Raw genomic sequence first — 27,355 nt, forward strand, 5'->3', positions numbered from 1 at the left:
ACACATGCAATAAAATACCAGCGTCACGTCTGCTTCCTGCTTCAGACCTGCTTCAGTTCTGATCCAGTTCTTCCTCCCGGGTCAGCTCCGGTCCGGTTCTGGTTCCTCCTCTGATCCTCTGCCATGGACTCGGCTGCTGCTTCTGATTTCCAGAGATCTGAGACTCTCGGCTCTGCAGATTATTCCTGATCTGATCAAACTGACGAAGGTGACGGTCCTTCGAAGAGGACGGAGAGCTTCAGGCTTCAGTGGTCTGACGTCCTGCTCCGCCGTTTGATTAGAGAAATGTTGAGTTTTAACAAACGACTCTTTGGATGAGAAATAGATTTCATTCACGGAGAACGTTCCGCTGATTCTACATTCCTAAAGAACGTCTGTCATCCAGACATCAGTGGCGACAGCTGCAGGGACAGGGGGTTGAACCAGCAACCTTATGAGTGAATGAGGACCTGCCGCAGCAGCTGAACCACCGAATGAACAAACACCGTCAGTTTTACTGACAGAAAGAAAAAACATCGACTTCATGAATGTTTTTGACTGAACGTCCGGTCAGTATGAGGATGATGAGAGAAAAGTTCTGTCATTAAAGGGTTAAAACAAAAATACACACAACAGATATTTAATACTTTCAAGTCTTCATGAACTCCTCAGGATTTTAATCCTTTACTGTTTTTAACACATTAAATTTGGTTATTTTCCCAAATAAATGCAGATTTTGTGGAGGATTTATCTTTTTGTCTTTATCTTGATTGATTCAAAGAGTGATTGGCTTTGATGCTTTGAGAGTAGAATTGATTGGTTTCCATCAGTTATTTCCTCATTATTATTAAGAGCAGAAATCCCTTTTCATTTACTATTTGATAAAATAGTCAAAATACCAGTGTGTCATTATTTCCACTGAAACTTTCAATGCAGTTATCTGTCACCAGAAATCCTTTAACACAATCCCACACATCTCCCACACAAACCTCAATTAAAATTCACCAAGAAAAACAGAGAGATGGAATCTAAAGGTTTAAATGTTGATAATTCTTCAGGGTTTGATCATTTTAATCCAGACTGAAAACAATAAAAGGCAAAAAGTCTGAAAACTTGATCTTTTACAGCAGAACCTGAATGAAAAGTCCAGATGAGGTACGCACACACACACACACACACACACACACACACACACAGAGTCATTGTTGCGTCTCGTCCATATTCATCCTGCTGCAGCATTTTGAGGGAAACAGCTGCTCTCTTGTTGTTTCCATGAATATTTCAGGGCTGGAATCTTTTCCTGGACTCGAACCTTCAGCAGAAGAGGAGCTCCGTCAGCAGGACGTCAGCGAGAGACTCACATGGATATTCAGTCGCTCCTCATTCAGACTGTCTCATATGAACAGGACTGTAAGGCTGTTTTCCTCAGCAGGTTGAAGCTCCTTCATGCTAGGATTTGATATCTGCTAACGAAGAGCTCCTGCAGGAGCAGCTTCACTCGAAGTGATGCTGCGCTGGAACGCAGCCACTGATTATAAACCCCACAACAAATCAGTTCTTTTAGAAAGGCATCGAACAGACGGATAAGGTTGGATCTGCTGGGAGGAGGTCAGAGTGATCAGCTGGGAGAAGGTCAGTGATCAGCTGGGAGGAGGTCAGAGTGATCAGCTGGGAGGAGATCAGAGTGATCAGCTGGGAGGAAGTCAGCTGGGAGGAGATCAGCTGGGAGGAAGTCAGTGATCAGCTGGGAGGAAGTCAGTGATCAGCTGGGAGGAAGTCAGTGATCAGCTGGGAGGAGGTCAGAGTGATCAGCTGGGAGGAAGTGAGTGATCAGCTGGGAGGAGGTCAGAGTGATCAGCTGGGAGGAGGAGATCAGAGTGATCAGCTGGGAGGAAGTCAGCTGGGAGGAGATCAGCTGGGAGGAAGTCAGTGATCAGCTGGGAGGAAGTCAGTGATCAGCTGGGAGGAGGTCACAGTGATCAGCTGGGAGGAAGTGAGTGATCAGCTGGGAGGAGGTCAGAGTGATCAGCTGGGAGGAGATCAGCTGGGAGGAGGTCAGAGTGATCAGCTGGGAAGCTTCTAAACAGCTGTTGACAACAGAAGCATGACTGTGATTGGTCGAGGTTTGAGTCCAGATCGGTGCTAAAACAGGAAGAAGCTGAGTGGCCGCTGAGCCACACACTGCTCTTGGGCTCTTGGTAAAGCCTGCTTCTGGTCCGACCCACCCCGGTCCACCCCAGTCCACCCCGGTCCACCCCGGTCCATCCCGGTCCCCCCCGATCCCAGTCCAGTCCTGGCCCGGCTCGGCTTGGCTCGTCTCGGCTCACTTCTTGCGTGGTGGTCGGTCAGAGGGACGCTGCGGTCCAGATGGAATAAGAGCTCCATTGTCCCAGTTCCTCTCCTTTGTTTTGGATCGCTGTAACATTTCTAGGTCGCCGGCTGTGACTGAGCCAAAGCCGGGCTTTGCTGAGGGAATTTACCCCCCACCTCACCTCACACCACCCCCTCCCCATATTTCACCAGCTCTGTTTATGGAGGCTCAATTAGGAATCGGCTCCCAGCGGCACCGGCAGCCTGGAAGTGCGGAACTCTTCTGGACCCTCCGGCTCGTCAAAAGCCTCTTTCATGCTGGTAATTGGTCGGGCAGGACTTCAGAGCCTCTCCCATTCATATTTCCCCTCATCATTATCTCTGACCTTTCACCCTGCTCGCTCACAGAGGTGGTCGAGCGACGACTGATGGTCTCGCTGGATATTCAACTACAGTCAACGGTGAAAATCCTCATTGTAAAGAGTCCATGGTTGTTTCCCTCTGAAACAGACTGGATCTGAGTCAAGAACCTTCAGAAACCGTCTGATGACAGTTTAACAGTTTTGACTAGCTTCAATCTGCAGGTCCAGTCCAGGGTCTGGGGGACCAGAGGAGTCAGGATGAGCAGCGGCGGTCTGGATCATGAAGACTCCGACCGACACTCTGAACTCACAGGTGAGGCCTGTGTGGTTTTCCCAGCAGGCAGCTCTTCTGCCCCCTCCAGGACCGGGTCCTGGCCGCGGTCCACCGCCTCCCGGGAGCAGCTTGTTGGGCCCCGGAGCCTCCCTTTGTTTGAGGGTGAATGGCGCGGTCTAATGGCTGGGCGGCGCCAGGGGCCGCCAGCCTCCCGCACAAAGCCTCAAACACGCCGTCTGCTGCCAGGGAGCGGATCAAAGCCGCGCCGTGATTACAGAAGAATGCCGTTTCCGTACAAAGAGTCCCCTCAGGGTGAATCAGGAGCAATTACCGAAGAATGTTCGGTCATTACCAGAAAACATGAAGACCCTGAAATCAATATTGACGGAAAGGATCGAAGATTTGATCACGTCGAATGAACATGTCTCAGCCGACATGAAGTCAGAGCTGCGTCTCTCTGAAAGCTTGTTTCCGTTATTAAACCCGCGGAAGCTGATCGAGATGTGACGACGAAGGACAGACTCAGTTCAGCAGATTAACCTCGTCAGAACAAAGTGCTCCCAGAGACGATGTGAAATGTTTTATTTCTACGCTGGATTCGTAGAGCGAGTCCGTCGTTTGTGAAGAAACAGCGTGATGTGAAGTTTCCTGAGCAGAGGACGGAATGTTGTGATATTTTTATACGTGGGCGCATTGGAACAACAAATACCAACACGGGAAATGAGCAAAGGTAAACTATTGTAAACGCAGTTTAATTAATTAAAAAATTCATTATTCTATTTATTCTCCTGATTAAACTGTCTGTTTTTAAAGCTTTTATTTTCTTAATATCTTGTTTCACTTCAATGATTTCAATGTTTAAGTATTTCTTTGACTTTGTGAAGCACTTTGTATAAACGATGACAGACAAATAAAAGTGATTCAAACTAAACACCAGAAGCTTTAAATGACTTCAGACTTTCTGAAACATCCAGTGAGCAGCTCTCTGGCTGGAGATGTTGTTCGTGGTCATGTCAGAGGTTTGGATGGAGTCCACAGAAGCTGCTGTTTGCTCCACCGTGCACGAGGAGAAGCTCACGTCCAACCAGCTGGACGGCCATCTTGGATGAGGACCCGCTTTCATTCTCATCATCATCATCATCATCATCTCATCATCATCATCTCATCATGCATTTTCAGTCCAAACTCTCAGGGATTGATTTGGGACAAACAGCAGGCATGTCTTGAAGCGGGTCCTCATCCAATATGGCGGCGATGCAGAAGGCCCTCGGTGGTCAGAGCAGTTTCGTCATGTTGTGATCTGTTCTGACGGAGTGGTGGCATTCAGACTGTTATTGATGTGATTCTGAGACAAACCTTCCTCACATTCTCCACTGAACAAAGCTCCATCAGCTGGAAACACGTCAGACGGGAACTGAAGCCTGCAGCACGAGAAAATAACCTCTGGTTTGTCAATTCTTCAGAGAGTTAATGGTTGAAATTCACATTATAGGGCTTCAACACAGCTGGAGATGCCGAGTCTGTAATCCTGCTTGGGTTAAGTGTTGTTTGGGGGGATTGTTTGCGTCCACCTTTGTGAAACGGTTTGGATCTCTCTCAGGTGCCTGTTTGGCGTTACCAGTGTTGTGAAAATCATATATTACTTTCTCAACACTGGTCTTTCCGATGCTTCCACCATGTGATGCCAGCGAGATATTTTCAGTGTGTTTATGAAGGTTTGATTTGTCGTGTCAGAACTCGTTTTTCATGCCGTTCCCGTTCAGGAAGCTCGGAGCGGGAAAGGCTTCCACCGCCAGCATGTATTTGCTTGTTTGAGCCGAGCGTCAGTCAGCAGTTCATGTCAGTCCCGTCAGAAGCCGCCGTGCCGCCTTGTTTACAGACCAGACTGTGCTGGTTCGGACCAGCGGCCATCAGTGACAGATTGTCTCCCGCTCCTCTGTATCGGCCGGCTGAGGGCCAGACTCCGCCGTCGTCATGACAACGGAGGGCCAGGACAATGGCGCCGCTGTGTCCTCCGCCGGCCGGGCAGCGGCGATGACGAAGGCGATGGCGAGGCGGACAGAAGCGGCCGAGCGGAGCCTGACGCGGCAGTTCGGTCTGGGCCGTTTGCGGCCACTTCGCTCTTCAGCTGAAAACTGGTTTCTAATGATCCTGGTTCATCTTCTCACCGCTGCTTCCTGCTCGGCTTGGTGTCTCAGCAGCTGCAGCGGTGACAGTCTGAACGGGACAAACAATGGAGCTGTGTCCTCCACAGGGCCCAGATCAAGTCTGGTCTTCATCTTCCACCCGGCAGCAGGCGTCGGCTGAATTAACCCTGTGGAGCGCTTCATTCTCACCAGCATCAAGTCCACAAAGAAGAATCTTCCAGGACAGCCAGGCCAGCAAATGAATCAATGCACATCAAGGTGAACAAAAAACTCATCTTTATGCATTTTTAATTAAAGTGACGCTTTTCTTGTGGCTAGAAAATAAAACAAGAACAAAACAAAACAAAAAAAGAAGGATCCCTCTGTCCCATGACAGACTGAGCAGAGCGGGAAGTGAAGTGACTCACGCCACCGCCACTGGAGTCGTGTTGAAAACAGGCTCAACCACACCAAGACCAGGAAACCAAGCGAACCTCCAGAGGAGCCAGAGAGCAGCCAGGAGCGCACAGCCTGCCCAACTCACCAGACAGCAGCTGATCGCAGGAGAAGCCCTGAAGTGGCCTTTTGGTCTGGGAGGGGTGGGGAAGGGGCTACGGTCCATAAACAGATCTTCTCGCATTGAAAAGCAAACTCAGCCTCGTTGGAAACTTCTGAATGGAAATCTTGAAGATCTATAAACAGACCGCACTAAAGCTTGTTGTGTCGTATCAATTTGCTTCGATTACACAAACACAGACTCAGTCATTAAAACGTGAACTTAAATCAAATAATCCTCAAGTACTCCTCTTTATCAGGATTCAAAGGAGGAATAGCCTCCACTGAAAAGGCCTTGACCCCTCATGTCTCTGAGAGACTGCTGCAGATGTTAGCATGCTAACTCCAACTGCTAACCCAACGTTCGCAGTGTTGAGTCAGAGCTAGCTGTTAGCTTAGCGCTTCAGAAACTGGCTTCAAAAATGATAGAATTCAGCTGTGAAGACAAAAGCCTGAAAAATGTCTGCTGTTCTTTTACCAAAACATGAAAATGACATGAAAGACTGGCGATGGAGGCTGAGGTGAAAAAGGAAAAGCGGAGCTATGTAAAGTTTAGGGCTGCATGATGAAAGATCGTGATCACGTTATGATCTGGAATAAACACAAACACTAAAAGAGGATGTGAATGTCCTCGAGCTTTGGCTTAGTCCATCAGAATAACAGTGCTCTTTCTCTTGCCCCTAATTTACATGAAAGAAGTCTGAGCAGCTTTTTTCATCCATTGTTCTTGATTTTTCCAAAATCTGAGTTTTTCCAACATAATTTGTTTCCGTTCAGTCAATCTTTTGTTAATTGCACGTATTGCTATCGCAGTAACTACAGATGTGTGTTCTACGCTGCAGAAACAGGTTCAGAAACAGTCCGTCTGTGGCGGGCTACAAACTCCAAGCTAACGTCAGTGTTTTTGGTGGATATATTTTGGCGTAGTTTCAGAAAGCGGTGTGCGCCGGTGACTGCTCTCGACTCTTCACGGACAGTGAAAACAAACAGAACGTGCCACTGAGTGCAGACTCCATCAAAAATACTGGTGAGTTAATTGAAAAACCTAAAAATAATTCAAAACAACTAATACTGACACAGAGATTCTGTAAACGGTGAAAGGACGGAGAGCAGCGCCGCCGGTAAACAAACCGTCCGAGTCGATGAGGAGGCGAGCCAACGGCGTCCCGGTGAGCTCAGCAGTGAGTCCCTACAGCCGTGTAGGCGGCGGAGGTGGACGGCTCCCTGCGCACGGTGCCGAAGGGCGACAGCTCCAGGTCGGCGGCGGCGGCCTCGTCGGCGTCGCCGCCGGGCGAGCGCGGCGGGCCGCACTCGTCGCAGCAGCAGCAGCAGCAGTCCAGGAAGGCCCTGGTGAACGGCTGGCACAGGAAGAACAGCAGCACCGGCGTCGCCGCCGACTTGCAGAACAGCAGCAGCTGGCTGACCACCTGCAGGACGTCCAGGGCGCCGCGCGGAACGCCGGCCGCCATGTACGTGCCGATGACGTTGCAGATGTTCTCCGGGATGATGCAGAAGCCGTACAGGATGGCCAGCGCCACCACGGCGCAGTTCATCTGGCTCTCCAGCCGGATCTGCTTCTTGGTGCCGCGGACGCAGGCCCGCTCGGCGCGCCGGATCTTGCGCGCCGTGACGAGCGAGCTGCAGATGGTGAAGAGCGTGGGCAGGCAGAAGTAGCAGCCGAAGTACCACCAGAGCCGCGCGCTGTCGTAGGTGAGGCCCAGGACGTACAGCGTGTCCGGCAGCTCGGTGGAGATCCGGACCACGCAGCGCTCGCACGGCGTCACGTCGGGCGCCTCGCCGTCCTCGGTGACCAGCTGCCGGATCAGCAGCTCGGGCAGCGCCAGCAGCAGGGCGCCCACCCAGATCACCGCCAGCTTGGCCGAGGTCGACGCCCAGTTCTCGATCATCTCGTAGTACATCTGCACGTTGGTGGCCGCCCGGAAGCGATCGATGCACAGAGCGCAGAGCGTGAAGGTCGTGACCCCGAGAGACGCCACCTGGTGGGACGAGAGGAGAGTCAGAAGGAGCCGCTGGGCCACAGAGGCAGCTCCAGGTTCAGGTCGGACTGAACGACCGGTTTCATTCTGAGGCTGGGCTCAGCGTGTGAAGGTCAACTCACTGTCTGGAAACCATGGAAACAGGACTGTGTGTGTGTGTGTGTGTGTGTGTGTGTGTGTGTGTGTTGGGATTGAATCCGTTTGCTGTTCCGTGTGATTCCAGTCCATTAACTCCAGCAGCTCGTCTCTTTATGCTCTTTATGTCTTGTTTGCTCTGAGCTGGACTTTTCAAACACCGAACTCGCTGCAGATCTGAGAATCCTGCCTGTCAGAGAATAAACCATGAAGAAGAGAGACCTGAGGACATGTCAGTGTAGTGATGGAGGTCGGAGCTTCAAGCAAACAGCTGCTGCTGCTAAGAAGCTTCGGCTCTGGAGAGAAGTCCTCGTCTTTTAAAGCCTCACATGGAAAAGCTGCAAAGACTGAAGACTGCAGGTTTCTCTGAGGACAGGATGGAGCAGAAAACAAGACATTTCTGAAGTTTCCTGGTGGAAAACATGTCTAAAAATGTAAATGGCCTCCATAATTAAATCCATTAAACTGTTTTCAGATATGTTCTAAATGTTTTGAACTAAAAGTGAAGCTGTCTGAACATAATCTGGACATAATCTGTGAGGGTTCACTCAAACAAAGGGAGAACATCTAAACCCCCCTTTCCTGTTTAAACTGGTCTGGATCAAGCACCAATCAGAGCTGTGGTCTTCTAATCTCCTCATTAATCCCTGAGAGGTGTCGTCCTGCAGCCTGATGTGACCCTGAGCAGATTAACAGCAGCAACAAACCTGGAGGAAATCTGTTATTCTAACCTGAAGCCATCTGAACACACTGAACACACTACTGCACAGCAGCTCCCCAGTCCGGGGTCCAGAACCCACTGGGTTTCATCCACAACCAAAAAACAATCCAGAATTTTTTCACTCGTTCACCTCTTTGCCGCCACACTTCCTCCGTGGCTCATGTCATAATCATGACGGCCTCTAGGGGGCTCCTCACAGCGAATAACGACATTAATAACATCCATCAATACTGATGAGAGACTGATCAGTCTCTTAACAGACAGGATGGTCTGATTCTCGCTGTCGTCGTCATGTTTCCTTTCAGCTCGTTCCTCGACTGGTGGCGGCGTCGCCGCCGTCAGTGTAATACTGTAACTGACCACCAGGGCTCCACCTACATGTTCTGCTTCATGCTCTTTGGGACTTTCTCCATCAGGAGGCTGCAGGAGGTCCTCCTGGACCACGTTCCAGATCCTCTGGGTCTCCAGTCTATCTATCTGGCTTTATTTTCGGCTGTCTGCCACGTTGAGCTCGCTCACATCAGGGAAGTACAGCGACTTTCAAAGTTTGGGGGATTTGGTATTAAACACTAGTGTTTATCTGAGCGAAGGTCTGACTGGTTGGAGGTTTTGACGTGGAGCTCGGGATGAGGTCTGGCCCCCTGGAGAGTGACTGCTGTGATCAGGTGAACTGGTGTTTTTGATCAGTCCCTGTGGACTGGGTCAAAACGGTTCAGGGTGGATGTACCGATGAGCTCAAAGCAAAAATACAGCCGAATAACTGAGGACGTCTTTCCCCTGAGAACTGAGCACCTTCCCCTCCAGTTTGTCCTTTGATTAGGTTTCAGACTGACCGAAATGATCGACTTTCTGCAGTGGAAACTGATTACTGAATAATGTACTCTGATCAGCCTTTATGAAGAGCAGAAGGCTGTTGGTGGAAACTGCTGGGTGTTTTGTTTTTACTGCACTGAGGTGTTTTTAAGGTGCTTCATGAATAAAGTTTCTTTCTTATAGACCTGAAGCTGATCCAACCTCTGCTGATTGGACAGCTGGACAGGTTTCCTCAGTTAGTGGATGTGGGGAGAGGTGAGCACCACCTGGACCTGCTGCCCCCCCCTCCGCCCCCTCACCTCCAGGTAGGGGATGATCCTGCAGGAGAACTCGCCCAGCAGCCAGTTCTTGGTGAGCTGGTGGAAGACCACCAGCGGCAGGCAGAAGAAGATGATGATGAAGTCCCAGAGCGCCAGGTTGGCCAGCAGCGAGTTGGAGATGCTCCTCATGTAGTAGTTGTGGCACACGATGCACATGACGGACACGTTCCCGATGACGCCCACGCTGAAGATGAAGGCGGCGGTCACCAGCACCGCGTACGCGCCGTACGCCTCGGCGGAGAGCGGGTAGAAGGGGTTCCGCAGCTGCCTGCGTCTGGGCCGCTCCGCCAGCGGGGTGTCGGGGAAGTCCGGCAGGGAGTAGTCCTCCTCCTGCTCCCCGTAGTCACTGCTGTTCAGTCCGAAGGGGGGCTCGGCGTCCTGCTCCTGCGCCATGGCCACCGGCAGAGCCTCCCGCGGCGCCCCGGTTCCGCTGCGCCGCTTCAGGCGCCTGCAGGAGGCTCCGTGCAGGGACGGCCGGAGCGGGTCTCCGGGGCCGCCTCCACCTCCGCGGGGCTCCTCCGTCCTCTTCCCTCCCGTGCGTAACGCTCCTCCATCCGCTCCATGTCGGAGGCGCACGGCTTCACGCTGCGCGCCGCTTTTACGCACGAAGCGGCCTGAGCTCGGACTCGCGGTGCCGACCCACGAGGCCTGCGCGCTGGCACCGCGCGTCCTCCCATTGTCCTCCCCGCCGACAGCGTGCCATCCCCGGCTGTGCGCATTCCTGCGCGCGGCGGCGGACTCATAATGAGGCGTGAAAGTCGCCTTTGTTTCGGGCCGGTGGAGCTGACTGGCGACGGCTTCGCTGCACAGCCACAAACACAGCAGCCTGACGGGCGGAGGCAGCATCCTGACTCCGTCTACACCCACAGGTCCGACCGGGAGATCCACAACACACGACCCATCCCCTCCAGACAGTCCACGAAAAGTGCTCAAACTTCAATCCGAGTCGTCCCAGAGCTCACAGCTCACTCCCAGCGGCTCCCTGCTGGCGCCCCAGCGGTGCGCCGGCGCGGTTCTGGTGCGTCCCGGAGAGACTCCGGTCCGGAGGCATCACAGGAGAGGCAGAAATCACACAGAGGAGGCAAGGAAACCGACTGAAACTCAGCTCTCAACTTAGGAACTGTTGGATCTTCGGTGGCTGCCGGAACGGAGAGACTTCCACATGCGTCCCGGGAAGTTTACGACGCTGTCTGCCGATCGGGAACCGTGTGAGAGGAGACATGCAGCCGGGAGGGCGCGAGCTGCGTCTAGAGGAGGAGGAGGAGGAGGAGGAGGCGGAGGAGGAGGAGGAGGAGGGGGAGGGGGAGGAGGGGGAGGAGGGGGAGCCATCTGTCAAAGCTTCTCTCATCCACAGTAAACTGTACACTTCACATCACATTCAGCTGGATTTACGCACGACACTATAAACAGTGGCTTCACCTGAGATAAGAGGCAAGGATGGCACCAAAGTGCTGCACAAAGCCAAAGAGTTAGAAAACAATGTTTAAAATACCAAAAGCAGTTAAAACAGGGTAATACTTAAATTTAAAGAGAAGTTGATTAAAAAAACCTTTAGAATGCTGAACTTTTTTCAATCTGCGTCCCAAATCACCCAGAGGCATCATGGTTTGAACATGTTTCTGCAGCTTCAGTGTTTTCAACATTTGGTTTGGTTATCTCTTTCAACACGTTTTTAAACTGAACTTCTAAGAGTAAAGAAAAAAAGCCTCACATTTATCAATCGTTTTATCGATCAGCAAATAAACTGCAGTTTCTAAAGCAGCAGCTCATGTAAAATCTGATCAATCCAAACTGAAAGACTGGGCTCCCTGAATTCAATATTCAGCTTCAATATAAATTAAAGCCGCAAGCGGCATTGGACGGGACCTCGCCCTCTGGCAAGGTGGCCTGACTGAGGTCGTCCTCGTACATTTATGACCGAAGTCCAGGTCACTGGGAACCTTGCTCCTCCATAGACTTCCAGCACCCTGTCACCGAACATGGAGTTGTAAGCATCTTCTATCCACTAACATGTAGCTGTTAGCATATCTTTTCCACTAACATGCAGCAGTTAGCATCTCATATCCACTAACATGGAGTTGTTAGCATGTCCCATCCACTAACATGTAGCTGTTAGCATCTGTCACCCACTAACATGGAGTTATTAGCATCTCCAATCCATTAACATGTAGATATTAACATCTGTCATACACTAACATGAAGGTGTTAGCATCTCTCATCCGCTGACATGTAGCTGTTAGCATCTGTCATACACTAACATTTAGCTGTTAGCACTGAAGTCCAGGTCATTGGGAACCTTGCCAGTACATAAACATTCATTTTCATGACTTGACCTCATTTTCTGCTGTAATTGGGCTTTTAATTTGAAGGAATTTTAGGCTTTTATTTTGGACAGGCAGTACACGCTGTTATAATCATGACTAACCCCTTGATACTCCATAAACATACATTTTCATGACTCTACATCATTTTCTGTTGTAAACGGGATTTTTTTATAAAGGATTTTTTTTGCTTTTATTTTGGAAAGGTAGTACATGCAACTCCGGTTTTTGGAGACCTGGACATTATTTATAGGTGTCTACATGCTCATTTATTCACTCAGACAGACATCGTGCAGCTCGGAGTCCTTCAGAAGTTATTTAGATCCAACCGATTCAGCAGGGGCCACGGGAATGGAGCTTCCCACACTGCAGCTCCATTGCCGTGGCCCCCGCTGAATCGGTTGGACCTGAATAACTTCTGAAGGACTCAAAGAGTGACTTTTTACATCGCTGAAACTCTGAAAGAAGGATGAATTTGTTGTAAAGAAGGTTGAATACTATGTTTTTGGCCTTCAGAGACCTATATGACATGACTGAAAAATAGCATCATATGTACCCTTTAATGACAGCTGCTGTCGACTGCACTGCATGCCCATATATGGTCAGTAGTGGACTTCCTGTTGGATTTAGGTTATTGGTGTGAATGGGTGATTTTTAGATATCGATGAGATGAACACATGAGCAATTGGTTTTATCTCTCTACGACATTCCTACGGACTGCAGTGGCCATTTTTTTCCAAAAATGTGACTTTTATTTTGAAGGGCATATAAAATCCACACCGTGTGACTTTTGACAAAGCTTGAAACATCGTTTGTAGAGAAGCTTCTCCTCTTTCATGCCGCATTACTTTGACGTCTCTACGACAAACGGTCTCGGATAAGATAATTTTTAAATGAGGAGTGATTTTTACTTTGAAAGGGAAATAGCGGAATTCCTGTTGGATTTAGGTTATTAATGTCAATGAGAGATTTTTAGATCTCGATGAGACGAACACGTGAGCAATTGGTTTGATCTGTCTACGACATTCCCACGGGCCATTGCATAGGAATTTTTTTTTTTACCAAATTTTACACTGAAAGGAAAATGTCGGACTTCCTGTGCAATTTAGAACATTTTTGTCAATGAGAGATTTTTAGATCACGATGAGACGAATGCATCCACGTCAATTTGATCTCTCTACGACATTCGTGCAGGTAGCAACGTCCATTTTAGTGCTTCAAGTGGGTTTTCAGACTCAAACTTTAAGGGTTAATAAAATCCACACCGTGAGACTTTTGACAAAGTTTTTAACAACTTTGGAAAAGGAACTTGTCCTCTACGATTTCACGCTACTCTGACATCTCCACGACAAGTGGTCTCAGAGCAGATAATTTTTTAAATGAGCAGTGATTTTCTGAAAATTTTTATCTTGAAAGGGAAATAGCGGACTTCCTGTTAGATTTAGGTATAGGTATTCCTCTTGGGCATTTTTGGGTCTCGATGAGACGAACGCCTGAGCATTGGTTTGATCTCTGTACAACATTCCTACGGACCGTGGCGGCTATTTTACTGTTTCTAGGTGGCGCTAGAGAGCAGATGGGGTTATAGTGTTAATTTTTCCACTTTTGAAAATTTTATGATTGTCTGGATGTGCCTGCCAAATTTGGTAATAAGACGTTCATGTTTAGTGGGTCAAATTTGACGTCGAATACAGCAACTTTTGGCTATTACATTGATCGGGAAATACTGGACTTCCTGTTGGATGTAGGTCATCGTGGACAGATCGTAATTGTTAGACCTCGAGCAGACGAACGCATGGGCGGTACTTTGATCTGTCTAAGACATTCGCACTGGCCGTGGCGGATATTTTACTGTTTCTCATGTTTGCTAGTTCCTAGGTGGCGCTAGAGAGCATATGGGGTTAATTTTTTTATTTTCTAAAATTTTTCGCCTGTCTGGATGGGCCTGCCAAATTTGGTGAGTTTTCGTGCATGTTTAGGGGGTCAAATTGGCCGTCGATGTCCAGGCAGTAAAATAATAATAATAAGAAGAAACGAACGAAGAACAATAGAGTCCTTGCCCTCGGGCAAGGTGGCCTCAGTTGAGGCCACCTCGCCCTCGGGCTCGGTCCCTAATTATTTCTGAGAAAGAAAAGATGGAGTGGTAAAGTCTGCTGAAGGTGTAGAGGAGCAGCTGAGTCCCCGCCAGACCCGGAACCCATCAGGAGAAAGATGAAAAGTCCAACAAATGAGCTTCATCTTCTCAGGGCGGGTCACAAACTTTCACTGCACAGCCTTCTCCGCCATCTGGCGTCCAGCAGCAGTACGACACAACCAGTCACTCAAAATGAGTTTTCATCAAGGAAGGAGAAACGTGGATCCATCAGCTGCTCCACCTCACCCACCCCGGGCGAGGAGTGGACAGTAACGGCTATATTAGTGATTAAAACCTTTATGAAAGACACTAAACAGCCACATTCAAATGTGAATAATGGAACATTCTCATGTTTGAAATATTCCCTGGAGTACCCTGCTCCGGGATTCCATTCATCCTCAGTAGTCCTGAACCCTGGACAGGACCGAACCCAGGACAGGACTCAACCCTGGACAGGACTAAACCCTGGACAGGACTAAACCCTGGACAGGACCGAACCCTGGACAGGAAGTGGAAGCTGATAAGACGTTGTGTGTTTCACTCTTTTCCAGGCCTGACTGCTCTTTTCACCTCCATTCACTCGTCTTACTCTCAATCCAAAGAGCACAAGGATTCCAGAGGTCACAAATACCTGGAAGTTGTGACCCTCAGTGTTGGGCAAGTTCTTTTTAAAAGTTATTAGTTATTGCTACTAGTTACTCCTTCAAAAAGCAACTGTGTTCAAACATCTTAAATGTAGCTAATTACTAGACAACACAACCATTTCCTCACTTAAAAAAGTGTCTGAATAAGTCAAAGAACCTGGATCTCCTCCAAACAGAACTTTAAGATGCATGTTTAATTATTGATGATCAAACTGAACACATGATTAATGAAATGAATGACACTTGACGGAATAAAGGACAAACAGGAAACACTACATTAATCTAAATGAGTCCGTGTTGCTGTGATAATATGAGACGAGACTCCAATCAGACTTGTTAAACTGTAGATAACATTTCTATCTGTGTGAAGAAGAATGAAACACAACAGATGTAGGTCAATAGATGTCTGTACTTCCATTTTAAAGGTGCCTCTGAATGGTCAGGGCTCTCTGGCTGCAGGATCTGAACCGAACAAACTCTTTTCAGGTCCAGAAGAAGACCTGGCACGCCCCCTGCTGGACAGATCCTGTTCTCAGCCTTCTGACTGACTCCTGATCAAAGACCGAATCAAATCTGAGAACAGCTCTGACTGCTCAGTCAAACTGAGCTGACTGGAGGGTGACTGGAGGGAGTGATGAATACATGAAGCACTGATCCAGGCTGAATTCATCCTCTGATGAGGTTCAAGTGGACCTCAGTGCTTTGGGTTGACTGCTTGGTTCCCGTTAACCCACCTGAGCTGCTTCCAACATGAAAACCAGGAATCTGATTGAGGTGAACACTCCTGCTTTTATTTCTCAACCTGACATAAAAAATACACAGTTCAAACATTTTCTACACAATAATTTAACACAGCCAGGAGCAGTGCCCCGTTCCAGGGGTCAGACCGGGTCAGGGCGGGTCAGACCGGGTCAGGGCGGGTCAGGGCGGGTCAGGGTGGGTCAGGGCGGGTCAGACCGGGTCAGGGCGGGTCAGACCGGGTCAGACCGGGTCAGGGTGGGATCACGCTGGTGTGGCAGATCTGATAGCACAGCTGGCTGGACTCGCCGTCGCCCTCCGCTCGGTACGCCGCCACACACAGGTCGAGCCACGGACGCTGAGCTGAGGACGGAGCCGAGGACAGACATGAGAGACAACCCAGGGAGGTGAATCCGTGGAGACCTGAGGACTCCGGTTCTACTGCGGCACTCATTCCAGCCTCCAGCCAGCTGTCACCTCACTGGCTGACCTACCTGCACTGCCCCCTGGTGGACAGAGAGCCTCCAGCGTTTGACAGACGAGGTCCTGAGACTTCTGGTCCACCGCTACGCTCTCCGCTGACACCCTGAAGAAGGACTCCTGATGACAGAACAATCAGATCCAACAATCACTGCAAACCAGAGACAGGAGACAGAAGGACGTCTGGAGCGGACAGACAAGACAAGGAGGCCAAGAGCAGCGACTCAGCGACGGATCAATAACTCGACCAGGAAGAAGACGGCTGATGGGGAGCGGCCAGGCGGCGAGACTCACAGCGTGCGTCCACAGGAAGACGTCCAGCGTGTCGGTGGCGTCCTGCAGCTCCAGCTGGAACAGCAGGACCAACTGCAGCAGGCGGACGCCCAGGGCTGCAGGACGGAGGACACAGACGTCAAGACAGACGCAGCAGAGCGAGGACTTCCTGTCGGCCGGAGCAGTCACCTCCTGCCAGAGTGTCCTCGTCCAGCGGCTGCCCCCCCTCAGCACTGAGCTCCCTCACCGAGGCCTCGGAGCACCGTCCACACCTGCAACACAGCCAGAGAGCTTCACTGCAGGAGGAGGAGGACCAGGAGGGGCCACTGGTCCAGACCAGGACCAGTCTGTCCCCTTCAGGAACCAGACTGTCTCTGAAGCATCAGAAATGAAGCTGCAGTCTGTGGAGCTCTGCTCTGACCCGTAGTACCGCTTCCCGCCTCTGAACAGGAACGGCGCCGTCAGGTCCAGCAGAGCCAGACCCCCTCCTGAAGACCTGACCGGGACCACGTTCTGGTAGCCGTCCGCCAGGAGACACGCCTCCTCCAGGGTAGAACCTGCAACAGCCAGAGCACCGGAACATCAGCTCCTCCAGGAGGAGGAGGAGGAGGGGGGGGGGGGCAGGGCGCACCCTGGAGGAAGATCAGCTCCTTGGCTCTGCCCTCGGACAGGAGCTCTGCAGACAGGTGGACTCTGAGCGCTGGACGTCCACCGGGGAGGAGGACGTCTCCCGACAGCAGCCAGGGGGGAGGACTGCAGCACGGAGAGTCCCTGGAAGCTGCAGAGAAGATCTCAGACAGCTGCTCCTCATCCGGGACGTCCTGCCTGAGGACGGACGGGACACACCGGGACGCCACCGCTCAGCAGACTGAGTGAGTGAGTGAGTGAGTGAGTGAGTGAGTGAGTGAGGGCGGTGCTCCTACATGGAGGTGCAGCGGCTGCAGTAGAGCTTGAGCGCCTGGTGGAGCCTGCGGGGCTGGAAGGACCTGAGCTGGGCCCGGACGTGGTGGACTCCGCCCGGACCGGATCTCTTCAGCTCCGCCAGCGACTCCGGCTGCACGCCATGGCCACAGCGCCTCTCTGAACCACGACACACAGAGGGTCTACTGAGGGTCTACTGAGGGTCTACTGAGGGTCTACTGAGGGTCTACTGAGGGTCCGCTGAGGGTCCGCTGAGGGTCTGCTGAGGGTCTACTGAGGGTCTACTGAGGGTCTGCTGAGGGTCTGCTGAGGGTCTACTGAGGGTCTACTGAGGGTCTACTGAGGGTCCACTGAGGGTCCGCTGAGGGTCCACTGAGGGTCCACTGAGGGTCCGCTGAGGGTCCACTGAGGGTCCACTGAGGGTCTACTGAGGGTGTACTGAGGGTCTGCTGAGTGTCTACTGAGGGTCTACTGAGGGTCCGCTGAGGGTCCGCTGAGGGTCTGCTGAGGGTCTACTGAGGGTCTACTGAGGGTCTACTGAGGGTCTGCTGAGGGTCTGCTGAGGGTCTACTGAGGGTCTACTGAGGGTCCACTGAGGGTCTACTGAGGGTCCACTGAGGGTCCACTGAGGGTCCGCTGAGGGTCCACTGAGGGTCCACTGAGGGTCTACTGAGGGTGTACTGAGGGTCTGCTGAGTGTCTACTGAGGGTCCACTGAGGGTCTACTGAGGGTCCACTGAGGGTCTACTGAGGGTCCACTGAGGGTCCGCTGAGGGTCCACTGAGGGTCCACTGAGGGTCTACTGAGGGTGTACTGAGGGTCTGCTGAGTGTCTACTGAGGGTCCACTGAGGGTCTACTGAGGGTCCACTGAGGGTCCGCTGAGGGTCCACTGAGGGTCTACTGAGGGTGTACTGAGGGTCCACTGAGGGTCTACTGAGGGTCTACTGAGGGTCTACTGAGGGTCTGCTGAGTGTCTACTGAGGGTCTACTGAGGGTCTGCTGAGGGTCAGCTGAGGGTCTGCTGAGGGTCTACTGAGGGTCTACTGAGGGTCTGCTGAGTGTCCACTGAGGGTCTGCTGAGGGTCTACTGAGGGTCTACTGAGGGTCTGCTGAGTGTCCACTGAGGGTCTGCTGAGGGTCTACTGAGGGTCTACTGAGGGTCCGCTGAGGGTCTACTGAGGGTCTGCTGAGTGTCTGCTGAGGGTCTGCTGAGGGTCCGCTGAGGGTCTACTGAGGGTCTACTGAGGGTCCGCTGAGGGTCTACTGAGGGTCTACTGAGGGTCTACTGAGGGTCCACTGAGGGTCTGCTGAGTGTCTGCTGAGGGTCTACTGAGGGTCCGCTGAGGGTCTACTGAGGGTCTACTGAGGGTCTACTGAGGGTCTACTGAGGGTCCACTGAGGGTCCGCTGAGGGTCCGCTGAGGGTCTACTGAGGGTCTACTGAGGGTCCGCTGAGGGTCTACTGAGGGTCTACTGAGGGTCTACTGAGGGTCCACTGAGGGTCCGCTGAGGGTCCGCTGAGGGTCTACTGAGGGTCTGCAGGTGTGAGCAGCAGGAACCCGGCTGGTGCTTCAGGTTGAACCACTTTAAAAACCTTTCCAGACTCCAAAAGCAACAGAAGCTCACCGTGTTCGAGCTTCATGGGTGGAAGCAGCCGGTGTGAGGCTGGTTCCAACTCTTCACACCAACACTCAGTTTCAACATCTAGACTTTACTGGACTGCAGAGTGATCTGTTAGTGATCAATCAGCTGTTCATCAGTCAAATACAGTCTGAAGCTCTTTTTTTTCCCCGATGAGATTCTGTACCATGGAAACCGAAGTGTTCAGTGGTCCTGCTCGCCCTCTGTGGCCCTTTGAGGCAGCATCGGCTGATACCGGTGCTTTAAACATTGCCAGTTCACTTAGGCGTCTTGTAAAGAAGAGAGCTGACTGGTTGAAGCAGGTTAAAAACAGAACTCAGCGCCTCGTGCAGCCCTCTCTTCAGCTGTTGTCATAACGCAGTGCGCTCTGCTGTTTACCCTTTAAATTAAATGAGTTGTTAAATGAAGCTGGACCGTGTTCATCGTCTGACCTGCTAGCTTCTGGATGCTAATGCTGCTACGGCGCCGTTTGGAACTGGTCAACGCTTCCTGTCTGGACAGACGGCTGTTTCTTACCTGTGCAGCATTCCTCAGTGTCTCCATCTGAAAACAGTCAAACCATCAGGAGGGTCAGGATGTGCATCGACAGCAGGCCCAGAGCTCAGAGAAGGCTGCAGGTTCGAATCCCACTCCCGGTTCCAGGAGGACCTGCAGGGCCCGTGTGTCCTGCAGAGCTCGTCCATACATACCCAGGAACTCAGGGGGGGTGCTCCACACGTCCAGCAGGTCCAAGTCACTGTCCTCAAACAGGCTGTCCTCCTCGTCCCTGGAGAAGGTCTCCAGAACTCTACAAACAAGAGCAGGACGGCATCTAGACTGGCAAGAGAACCAAGGAGCACAAACACTGCAGGCAGAGGAAAAGACCCGGAGGTGCAGGAAGAGGCCCTCCTGCTGTCGGCTGAGGCTTCAGGGCCGAGACACGTGGAGAAGGAGTTCCTGGTCTGAAGACATCTGTCTGACTGGAGTCCAGCACCCAGCCGAGCAGAGAGTCTTCCAGGACTTGTTGCTCTCAAACCACATGAAGTCCCCCCTGAAGGCTTCAGCCGATCAGGACGGGAGCCTGGTCCTGGTCCAGTCGAGGCCCCATGCTGTACCTCTTCAGCTCCTGCACGTCGGGGCAGTTCTCCGACAGAACCCGGATCCCTCGGCCGTACGACGTCCCTCCGTGCAGGTGGAAGATCAGCGGACCCCCGGCCTCGGACGGCTCGGTCGCCAGGCCGGGACCTTTACTGGACCCCTGGAGGGCTCGCAGGTTGTAGATCCTCAGGAAGTCCCCGGGCTGGGGGGACAAACGGCTCAATGAGACAAAACCTCCTCAGCATCTAAGAACAGGAAGCAGGAAGCAGGTGCAGGAGGAGGGGAAGCTCCCAGCCGCCGGTGTGGCGGGCGCAGCGGCCAGCAGGGGGCGGTGTTGCCCCAGACTTGCAGCCGGGCGGTGACGGTGATTCAGAGCCGCTCTGGAGCGTTTCTCATGTTTATTTTTTCCGTCTTCCCCTCAGCCTCCATCACGACGAGCCCGCAGCCAATCAGGACGTGTCCTGGCTCTGCACCGGAGACCGGGGTCAGCGGGACTGGCTCCCGGTCCCTCTCTGCTTCCACAGCGGGTTCACCACACCTCCACACACACACGAACACACTCCTGCCTTCAGTTCATCACAGCTGAGGATCAGCGGTCAGACCTCCGCTCTGGACGGGAGGAAGTCTGAGTCTCTGACAGGAGAAGAACTGCTGGACTGCTGACGGTCCACTAGAACCAGACTGGAGGACTGGAGGGGGACTGGAGGACTGGAGGGGGACTGGAGGACTGCAGGGGGACTGGAGGACTGCAGGGGGACTGGAGGACTGCAGGGGGACTGGAGGACTGGAGGACTCGAGGAGGACTGGTGGACTTGAGGATTCAAGCGAGGACTGGAGGGGTACTGGAGGACTGAAGGACTGGAGGAGGACTAGAGCAGTGTTTCTCAAACTTTTTAAACCGAGTACCACCTCAGAAAAAATTAGGCTTTCCAAGTACCACCATTATGACCAAAGTCAAAAAAAAAAAAAAAAAAAAAAAAACACCCACAGGAAGCAGGTATATTTCTAATAGTCTTGGTCTTTCTGTTTTTGTTTAATTCTGTCAGCCACAGTTAGCAAAGGCAGAACACTGGAACTGTCACACACAAAGGGGCAACTCTCCATCTCACTTACATCCTCTCTCTCTCTCCCTCTCTCTGTCTCTCTCTCTCACGCGCGTGCGCACTCATGCAGCGTCGTTTGTTGCTAGCAGATGCCAGTGATGCCCCTGCTACGCTGCTTAATCAGCCTCCTGACAGCCTCGTGTTCGCTTCAGTGTCATCAGCTTCAGTTCCAGCAGGGCTGCTGGTTCTATTCTCCTCCTGTCCTGCACTTCTTTTCCTAATAGCTCCTGTTTGGAGCCACATTTGTAGAGTTCTCGGACCTCTCGTTTCACCTCTGCACGCTCATGACGGTGAAGCTAAGCTAGTTTAATCGTCGATGACTACTACGTGACTGAACGTGAGCACGTCGCAGTCCAACACATATTAGAAGAGAAAAACTGAATGTGAATTACAGTGGATCTGACGTGTTTCAATTTGAAATTATTATGTATTTTGGTGGTATTATTTGTTTCTGAAAGTTCTGACTTTTAACTAATCTTCAAAAAACATATACATTTCTGTGATTCCCCCGCGTACCACTAGAGGGAGCTCACGTACCACCAGTGGTACGCGTACCACAGTTTGAGAATGGAGGGACTAGAGGACTAGAGGACTGGAGGGGGACTGGAAGTGGGTGTAAAGCTGCCCCCACAGCCTGTTTTTATCTGCAGTTCTTTCCAGAGACCTGGATGTGGGTGTGGCAGGAGAGGCTCCGCCCATCCAGAGGATTCATTCCTTGTTTCTGTTCCAGCGTCTTCAGCTGCTGTGTTTCAGACCGGACCGCGGCTCACACTCCGCCGGGTGTCTGGCTGCAGGGAGGACGGAGGACTGAGGGACGAGCTCAGGAGTCTGGTCTCTTCTACTGCAGCTGATCGGCAGAGGCCAGTCCAGCAGACCAGCCCTGGTCACATGTTGGGTCGTGACTCTTCTACTCCCTCAGAGGGAGATTAAAGGAGTTGTGGAGCTGCTGTCTCTCTGTTCCGCTTCCTTTACCAGTATGATGAGAATTAGCTTCATTTACCTGTGATCTAAACCTCCTGTCCAGCAGGACGGATAAACTTCTGAAAACACCACAGAAACCGTGACCAAAACAGTGAAACAACAGAAGCAAGGATCAGTGTGAAAGGTTATTCATCACGATGACAGCTGTAAGGAGGAAGCTCAGGGCTCTAGGTCTCGGCTGCCCATCGGCTCTCAGACAAGCATCATCGATCATCATCTGGTAACACTCCTGCCTGACCGACACTTTAATCCCATCAGCAGATTGCTGGATTTGGGAATGGAGGGTTTCATCCCCCTCCACCTCCAGAGGTCATGTCTTTGGTCACCTCTTGAATTTCATTTGGGTAAAGTTGAAAAGACTTCAGCAAGGTCAGACGGAGCGCCTCTTTTCCCTTGAAGTTTCTTCTTTTAATCTCCAGGAGCACTTTCTAAGTACAAAGGAAGCGATGCAGTTTAAAAATGAATTATTGAGATCATAGGAGTCCCGCTGAGGCAGGAAGCAAACAATGAGTGCAAACAGGCAGTATTTTTGTTTGCAGAGTCCCAGACTCTGCCCGGGTTTTATTTCGTCCCCGGAGACTCCGATGCTTAGCTGAATAAGACAGAAGAAAACAAGCCTAAGTCCTCGGGAGTCTGGCAGTGTTTTCTCAGAGCTACATGAGAGTTTAGCAGAATTTAGCACGCTCCGTGTTTGGAAACAGGTGTAGAAAGAGCTGGAAGCGAGCGTCGGAGGACAGACGGCAGGGCGAAGACAGGCTGTCGACTCGCATCGGGCCGTTTCAGCTTCCTCTCTCTATATTAAACCTCCTCAGCAGCCCTGAGAGGAAAGGTATGATTACAATGAGCAGACGTTCAGCCGGGAGACGCTACACGAGTCTAGACTGAGCATGACTCATCTGATCGGAGGGAAATCAGCCGAACACACGGACGCCACAACGCACTGAGGTGGCGAGAAACACGGAAAAGAAGAACAACCATGACCTGAGCTGCCATCGCCAGTATGAGGATACATGCTACATGCTAAACGTTGTGGTGCTCACACACCAGTGATGCTACATGCTAAACATGCTTCAAGTCTGACTGATTCACTCATTAACAGTATTGGTAAACAGCTAAAGGTCAGTACTCATCCTGTAATAAAGCGGTATCTGTTCCAACATGTTCTACAATGTGTTCTGTTCTGATTTCATTTCCTACTCTGGTCCGGATCAAGAACCTGGACAGTGTTTCCTCCTCTGCAGACTAGCTAAGCTCTTTCTTCCCACGTTGGAAGAAGATGCATTTCTGCCAGAACCTGTACTCTGTACAGAAACCTCTAGTTGTTGATGGTGTGACCCCGGGCTCGGCCCAGGTCCCCAGTACCGGCCCTCCTTCATGGTTCTGAAGCAGAGTGAACCTCTCCAGCCTCAGTCCACACATCGTACGCACGGTGGAGCTCGTCTCTCCCCTTGTTTTTGGTTGAAAGTGTTCATTTTATCCCATAACAATTTCACATAAAATCAGTCCTGACATTCTCTGCGGTGAACCAGAGAAATCTGCCGTCGTCTTTCCTGTTTTATCAAGGAAAATCTATTTCTCCACATTTCTCTCCACATTAAACAACCTCGGTTCCCTTTGATCAGTTTTAATTGACTGACAGACACGCGGACAACCAGTTATCCATCCATCTATCGTGGAAGGTTTGAATATGTCAGCCTGTACAGGAAAACAGACCGACACACAGCCGCTCACACTGACACCTCTAGTTCAGACTCATCACACACTTTCTGAGCCACGCACGGAAACCGACCAAGTCTGCTATAAATCAGCTGATTTAGAACGTGAAATAGTACGGTATTCCTACTTCTAAAATCAAACAGAGAAAAGTGAAAGAGGTGATGGGAGAACAGCTTCGTCTTAAAGAAAGCTGACGAGGAAGCGACCCTCCAAAGACAACCGTTGCATAGCAACAAGCAGCGGTCCAAACAGTGTTGCTGCTCTCTGAGCTCTCTCGCTAATCACATCCGTCGTCCGAGACCACACCGAGAGCGGCGGTCCGACGTGAGCATCGGCATTAGCATTAGCTTTAGCGGAGGGGGCTTCCAGGGGCCGGAGGACCATCACGCCTGCCTGACAGTCAAACGGCCCCCTGCAGCTTCCCCTCACAAACAAACCCTTTTCTGTTTGGGAGCGCGGCGGCCTGTGGCGCCGTCTCGAAGCACTTGATCTGTATGGAAACTAAAGACTCCACCGTGCGCCCAGCGCCCGGCAGCCACCGCGCCGCTGCCGCTGTCTCGTGGCATTAGCGCCGCTCGGCTGCTCCTCGAGAAGAGATCCCTTAAAATTCAAAAGATGGCTGTGGGCTTCCACGACTCCACGTCCACTGGAGGCCGTGGCCTCTCTGCAGAGGAGCAGCTGCTCATTTCACACGGGCTTCTGTTTGGGGGAGCAGGAAGTGGCTTCACGGCACGGGCGGACAGCGGGGCGCTCTGCAGGAAACAGGAGGTGAAGTCCACTGAAGTCCCTCAGATCAGAGTCTGATCGTCAGTCAGGGACAAGATTTAGATATTGATTCAACCTGTACTTGTTTGGATGACGGCAGAGTTTCGATCGGGCCGTGAACGACTGGTTTTCAGGTTGGTGGCTGTGTGTGTGAGCTCTGCATGGCCTCGGCTGATGAGTGAAGCCAATCAAACTCCAGCAGCAGCCAAGTGTGAAGGATTTCTTTCACTCTCGAGCAGCAGCTGTCACCTTCACTACTGTCTGGCAGATCTGCTGTAACTGCCGCAGTTTGACTTACTGAGCACCAACTGCGTCTCAGTGAGTCGGCAGGGCTGAACATTAGGACGGGAAAAAAAGACAGAAGCCTTCCCACAAGAACAAGAAAAGACAAACTGGCTGATTCAAGGAGTGAAGATAAACCTGGCAACCTGTTGGCACATTGAGGGGGATTGTAGCTCTGAGCAAGTTCTTTTAAATGATCCAAAATGGACCGAGACACAAACCTGCTCGTGCTTTGACACGTTTCCCAACAGTCAGCTGTAGCAAAGTGTCGATGTGAAAGTACAGCTGGACTCTTGATGACAGCTGGAGACGGGCACAGCGATGATCAAAGAACTACAACGAATTCTACCGTAAGAGATATTAGGAGACATACCGAAATGTTGACGGGCGTGAAGAGTTTTTCAGATTCAATTTAGACTCATGGAAATTTAAAAGTACATTTTCAAAATAAAATTCAAGAGCAATGTAATTGTCAAACAGGGAAAGGATCAGGATCAGTCGAAACTCAAACCTGAGGAACTGTATCGGGAACCAGAGGCCAGAAACTGTGAAGGAGACATCCTTATGTATTTCATGAGCTCGATCCTCATCATCCTTCATTTGGTGGAGTTCCATTTTTCAAAATAAAAAGCTGAAACAATGTCCTTAACATCTGGGTCACTGAAAACACATGAAACAGTCTAAATCCACCAACAGCAGGACGAAAGCTGATCAGACAAACCGTGTGAAATGTATTTTCTCTTCAAATGGCGCTCACAGCCAGGCACTCAGGAATCTGACCAAAGCTCCTTCGGCTGAGTAAATGCAGCGTGCACGGGCCGAGCGCAGGCGGTGCAGCGAGGCGATGGTGTGAACGGAGCCTCGTCGCTCTCGGTTGTTTGTGCGATGCCCCGTCGGCTCGTCACGGGCCAGAAGAAGCGGCCTTGCGGAGCTGGAAGCCCGCGGGCGGCGGCCGGAGGTGCGTTAGCTGAACAGAGAACAGAGCGTGGGAGGAGAGAGTGCGTGGCATTAGCAGCACCCCCATCTAAAAACGTTCAATGACATGGAAGCGAGCGTCCAGTCGACTGTGAGCGCTAAAAACAAGATAATGAGCGGAAGCCGGACAGAAGAGGGTTCAGCTCCTGTGAGCTTCATCACCATCATCGTCACATCTGCCGGGAGAACATCAGTCAGTGCGCCGCCGTCCCGCCTCCTCCCGCCAGCAGGCCTGGAAAAAGCCTGGAATGCTAACGAGACGCGACAGCAGAGCCCAGCACACGGCTCAGGGCGCCGCGGTCCCACGTCTCCTCTGCTCGCCCAGCATCCCTTCGTGGTCAGTCCTGGTTCCTGAAGCAGCAGAGCTGCAGCTTCTCCTGAACCACCTTCCTCCACATCCACCCATCCTGTCCGGAGGAGCCGTATCACGCTTCTCCCAGCCGGCCAGAGTCAAAGCGATTTCAGCAGTTTTCTGATCTGACTGGTTATATTTGTCTTTTTCCTGTTATTTTCTAACCTCTCTGGTTATTTCCTGTGTCTTTGCCTCTTCACCAGTGTAGTGGCGAGCTTTGTGGTTCTTGCAGGACTTGTGTGTTTTTCTGCTGCTCACTCTTCATGCTAATCATTATTCATCCTGCGTACTTGCTGTAGGTTTGTTCCTCTTTGAGGCTTTTCATATCATTTTGAAAGTTCTGCAGCCAGGTTGTACAGTGTGCATGTCGGATCTGATTGAGATGTTTCAGTGGATCTCCATGGTGCTGTCTTCATTCTGTGTCTCTGCCGCAGCGCTGTGTCTGCTGTGGTTTTGTTTTGCATCCTGATGTGATCGCGGTCACATGACGCCGTGTCAATTCTTCACAGTTCGATGCTTCTTTGCGGAAGTTCTTTGTGCTTCGTGGTTATTTTACACATCGGCGTCTCAGCCTGTTCCAATTATTCACAACACATTTAAGCGACGGCGTGGCCGTCCTGATAACGGCGCAGATGATGCAGATTGTGGAGGGAGAGCAGGCGCCAGCAGATAGCCGAGGGACGGCGGAGGCAGGAGGAGGTGGAGACAGAGAGATGGAGGAAGTGATGGGAAGAGACAGGGAGAGCTGGAGAGACAGCCACGGAAAACTGCAGGGAGAAGGAGGAGGATCCCAGCGAGGTTCGGCCATCATTTAGATGAAGAACTGATATTTTAAAATAAAAACTTCTGGAAATCCACCTCTGAAAGGGCTCCATTCAATGATGAACGTAATCCCCCGAATACACCAACAACCAGACGGACAAACGCTCCGAGCTCAAAACACCTGAGCTGATATTTTGAGAGTTTTGGTATTTTATTCTATAAATCCATTTTCCATGAAAAACAAAATGGTCGTCTTTCCGCTTACCACTCGCAGGACTACCTGAGGGTGAGAGCATCTGAGACCAACGGCACATCAGCTGAGCGTCGTACTTCATTACCAGCACTGAGTCCATGATGATCTACATGCTGCTGCTCTCCTTGAAGGTGGATTTCTAAGAGAATCTGCTGATGAAGGTGCTCTAAGAGTGACGGACTGACAGGTAAACACTGCTTTGACTCAGATTTCCCCCCGTTCTTGAGCAAACACCAATCCGCTGTGTGTTTTATTGGCTGATGTACGCGGATTCCTCCACACCCGGCTCGCAGCTTCCCCCTTCATCATTACAGGCTCCTTTCTCTCCTAATGGCTTTCTCACAGG

The 27,355-nt window shown here is 51.3% G+C and overlaps 2 protein-coding genes across 3 annotated transcripts in view; both read right to left on the reverse strand.

Moving 5' to 3' along the window:
- Positions 1-6,781: 6,781 nt before the first annotated feature.
- LOC115391479 (prosaposin receptor GPR37-like) lies at positions 6,782-10,643 on the reverse strand. Its single transcript, XM_030095754.1, has 3 exons — positions 10,562-10,643; positions 9,572-10,449; positions 6,782-7,603 (listed from the first exon to the last, which is right to left on the reverse strand). The coding sequence occupies exons 1-3, from the start codon at positions 10,641-10,643 to the stop codon at positions 6,782-6,784; spliced, it is 1,782 nt and encodes a 593-aa protein (XP_029951614.1).
- Positions 10,644-15,498: 4,855 nt separating this feature from the next.
- LOC115391926 (protection of telomeres protein 1-like) overlaps positions 15,499-27,355 on the reverse strand; it is a 47,555-nt gene continuing 35,698 nt past the window's right edge. For both annotated transcript variants that reach the window (XM_030096357.1, XM_030096356.1), the window contains 10 exons: positions 19,838-20,022; positions 19,433-19,530; positions 19,260-19,286; positions 17,106-17,262; positions 16,814-17,007; positions 16,604-16,739; positions 16,372-16,454; positions 16,204-16,298; positions 15,924-16,029; positions 15,499-15,792 (listed from right to left, as the gene is read on the reverse strand). In XM_030096357.1, coding sequence (XP_029952217.1) covers positions 15,683-15,792; positions 15,924-16,029; positions 16,204-16,298; positions 16,372-16,454; positions 16,604-16,739; positions 16,814-17,007; positions 17,106-17,262; positions 19,260-19,286; positions 19,433-19,530; positions 19,838-20,022 — 1,191 coding nt within the window. In that variant the 3' untranslated portion in view covers positions 15,499-15,682. The remainder of the gene's footprint in view (positions 15,793-15,923; positions 16,030-16,203; positions 16,299-16,371; positions 16,455-16,603; positions 16,740-16,813; positions 17,008-17,105; positions 17,263-19,259; positions 19,287-19,432; positions 19,531-19,837; positions 20,023-27,355) is intronic.

This window comes from Salarias fasciatus, chromosome 7 (assembly GCF_902148845.1).
Source record: "Salarias fasciatus chromosome 7, fSalaFa1.1, whole genome shotgun sequence".
NCBI lineage: Eukaryota > Metazoa > Chordata > Actinopteri > Blenniiformes > Blenniidae > Salarias > Salarias fasciatus.

Bases quoted from the DNA above. Each gene is read 5' to 3' on its own strand.
- LOC115391479 (XM_030095754.1), bottom strand. From the start codon at position 10,643: ATGCCTCCGGACCGGAGTCTCTCCGGGACGCACCAGAACCGCGCCGGC. The intron at 10,450-10,561 runs GTGAGCTGTGAG...CTGTGGGTGTAG, and splicing joins CCAGCAGGGAGCCGCTGGGA to ACGGAGTCAGGATGCTGCCT. The intron at 7,604-9,571 runs GTGAGGGGGCGG...TCGTCCCACCAG, and splicing joins GGATCATCCCCTACCTGGAG to GTGGCGTCTCTCGGGGTCAC.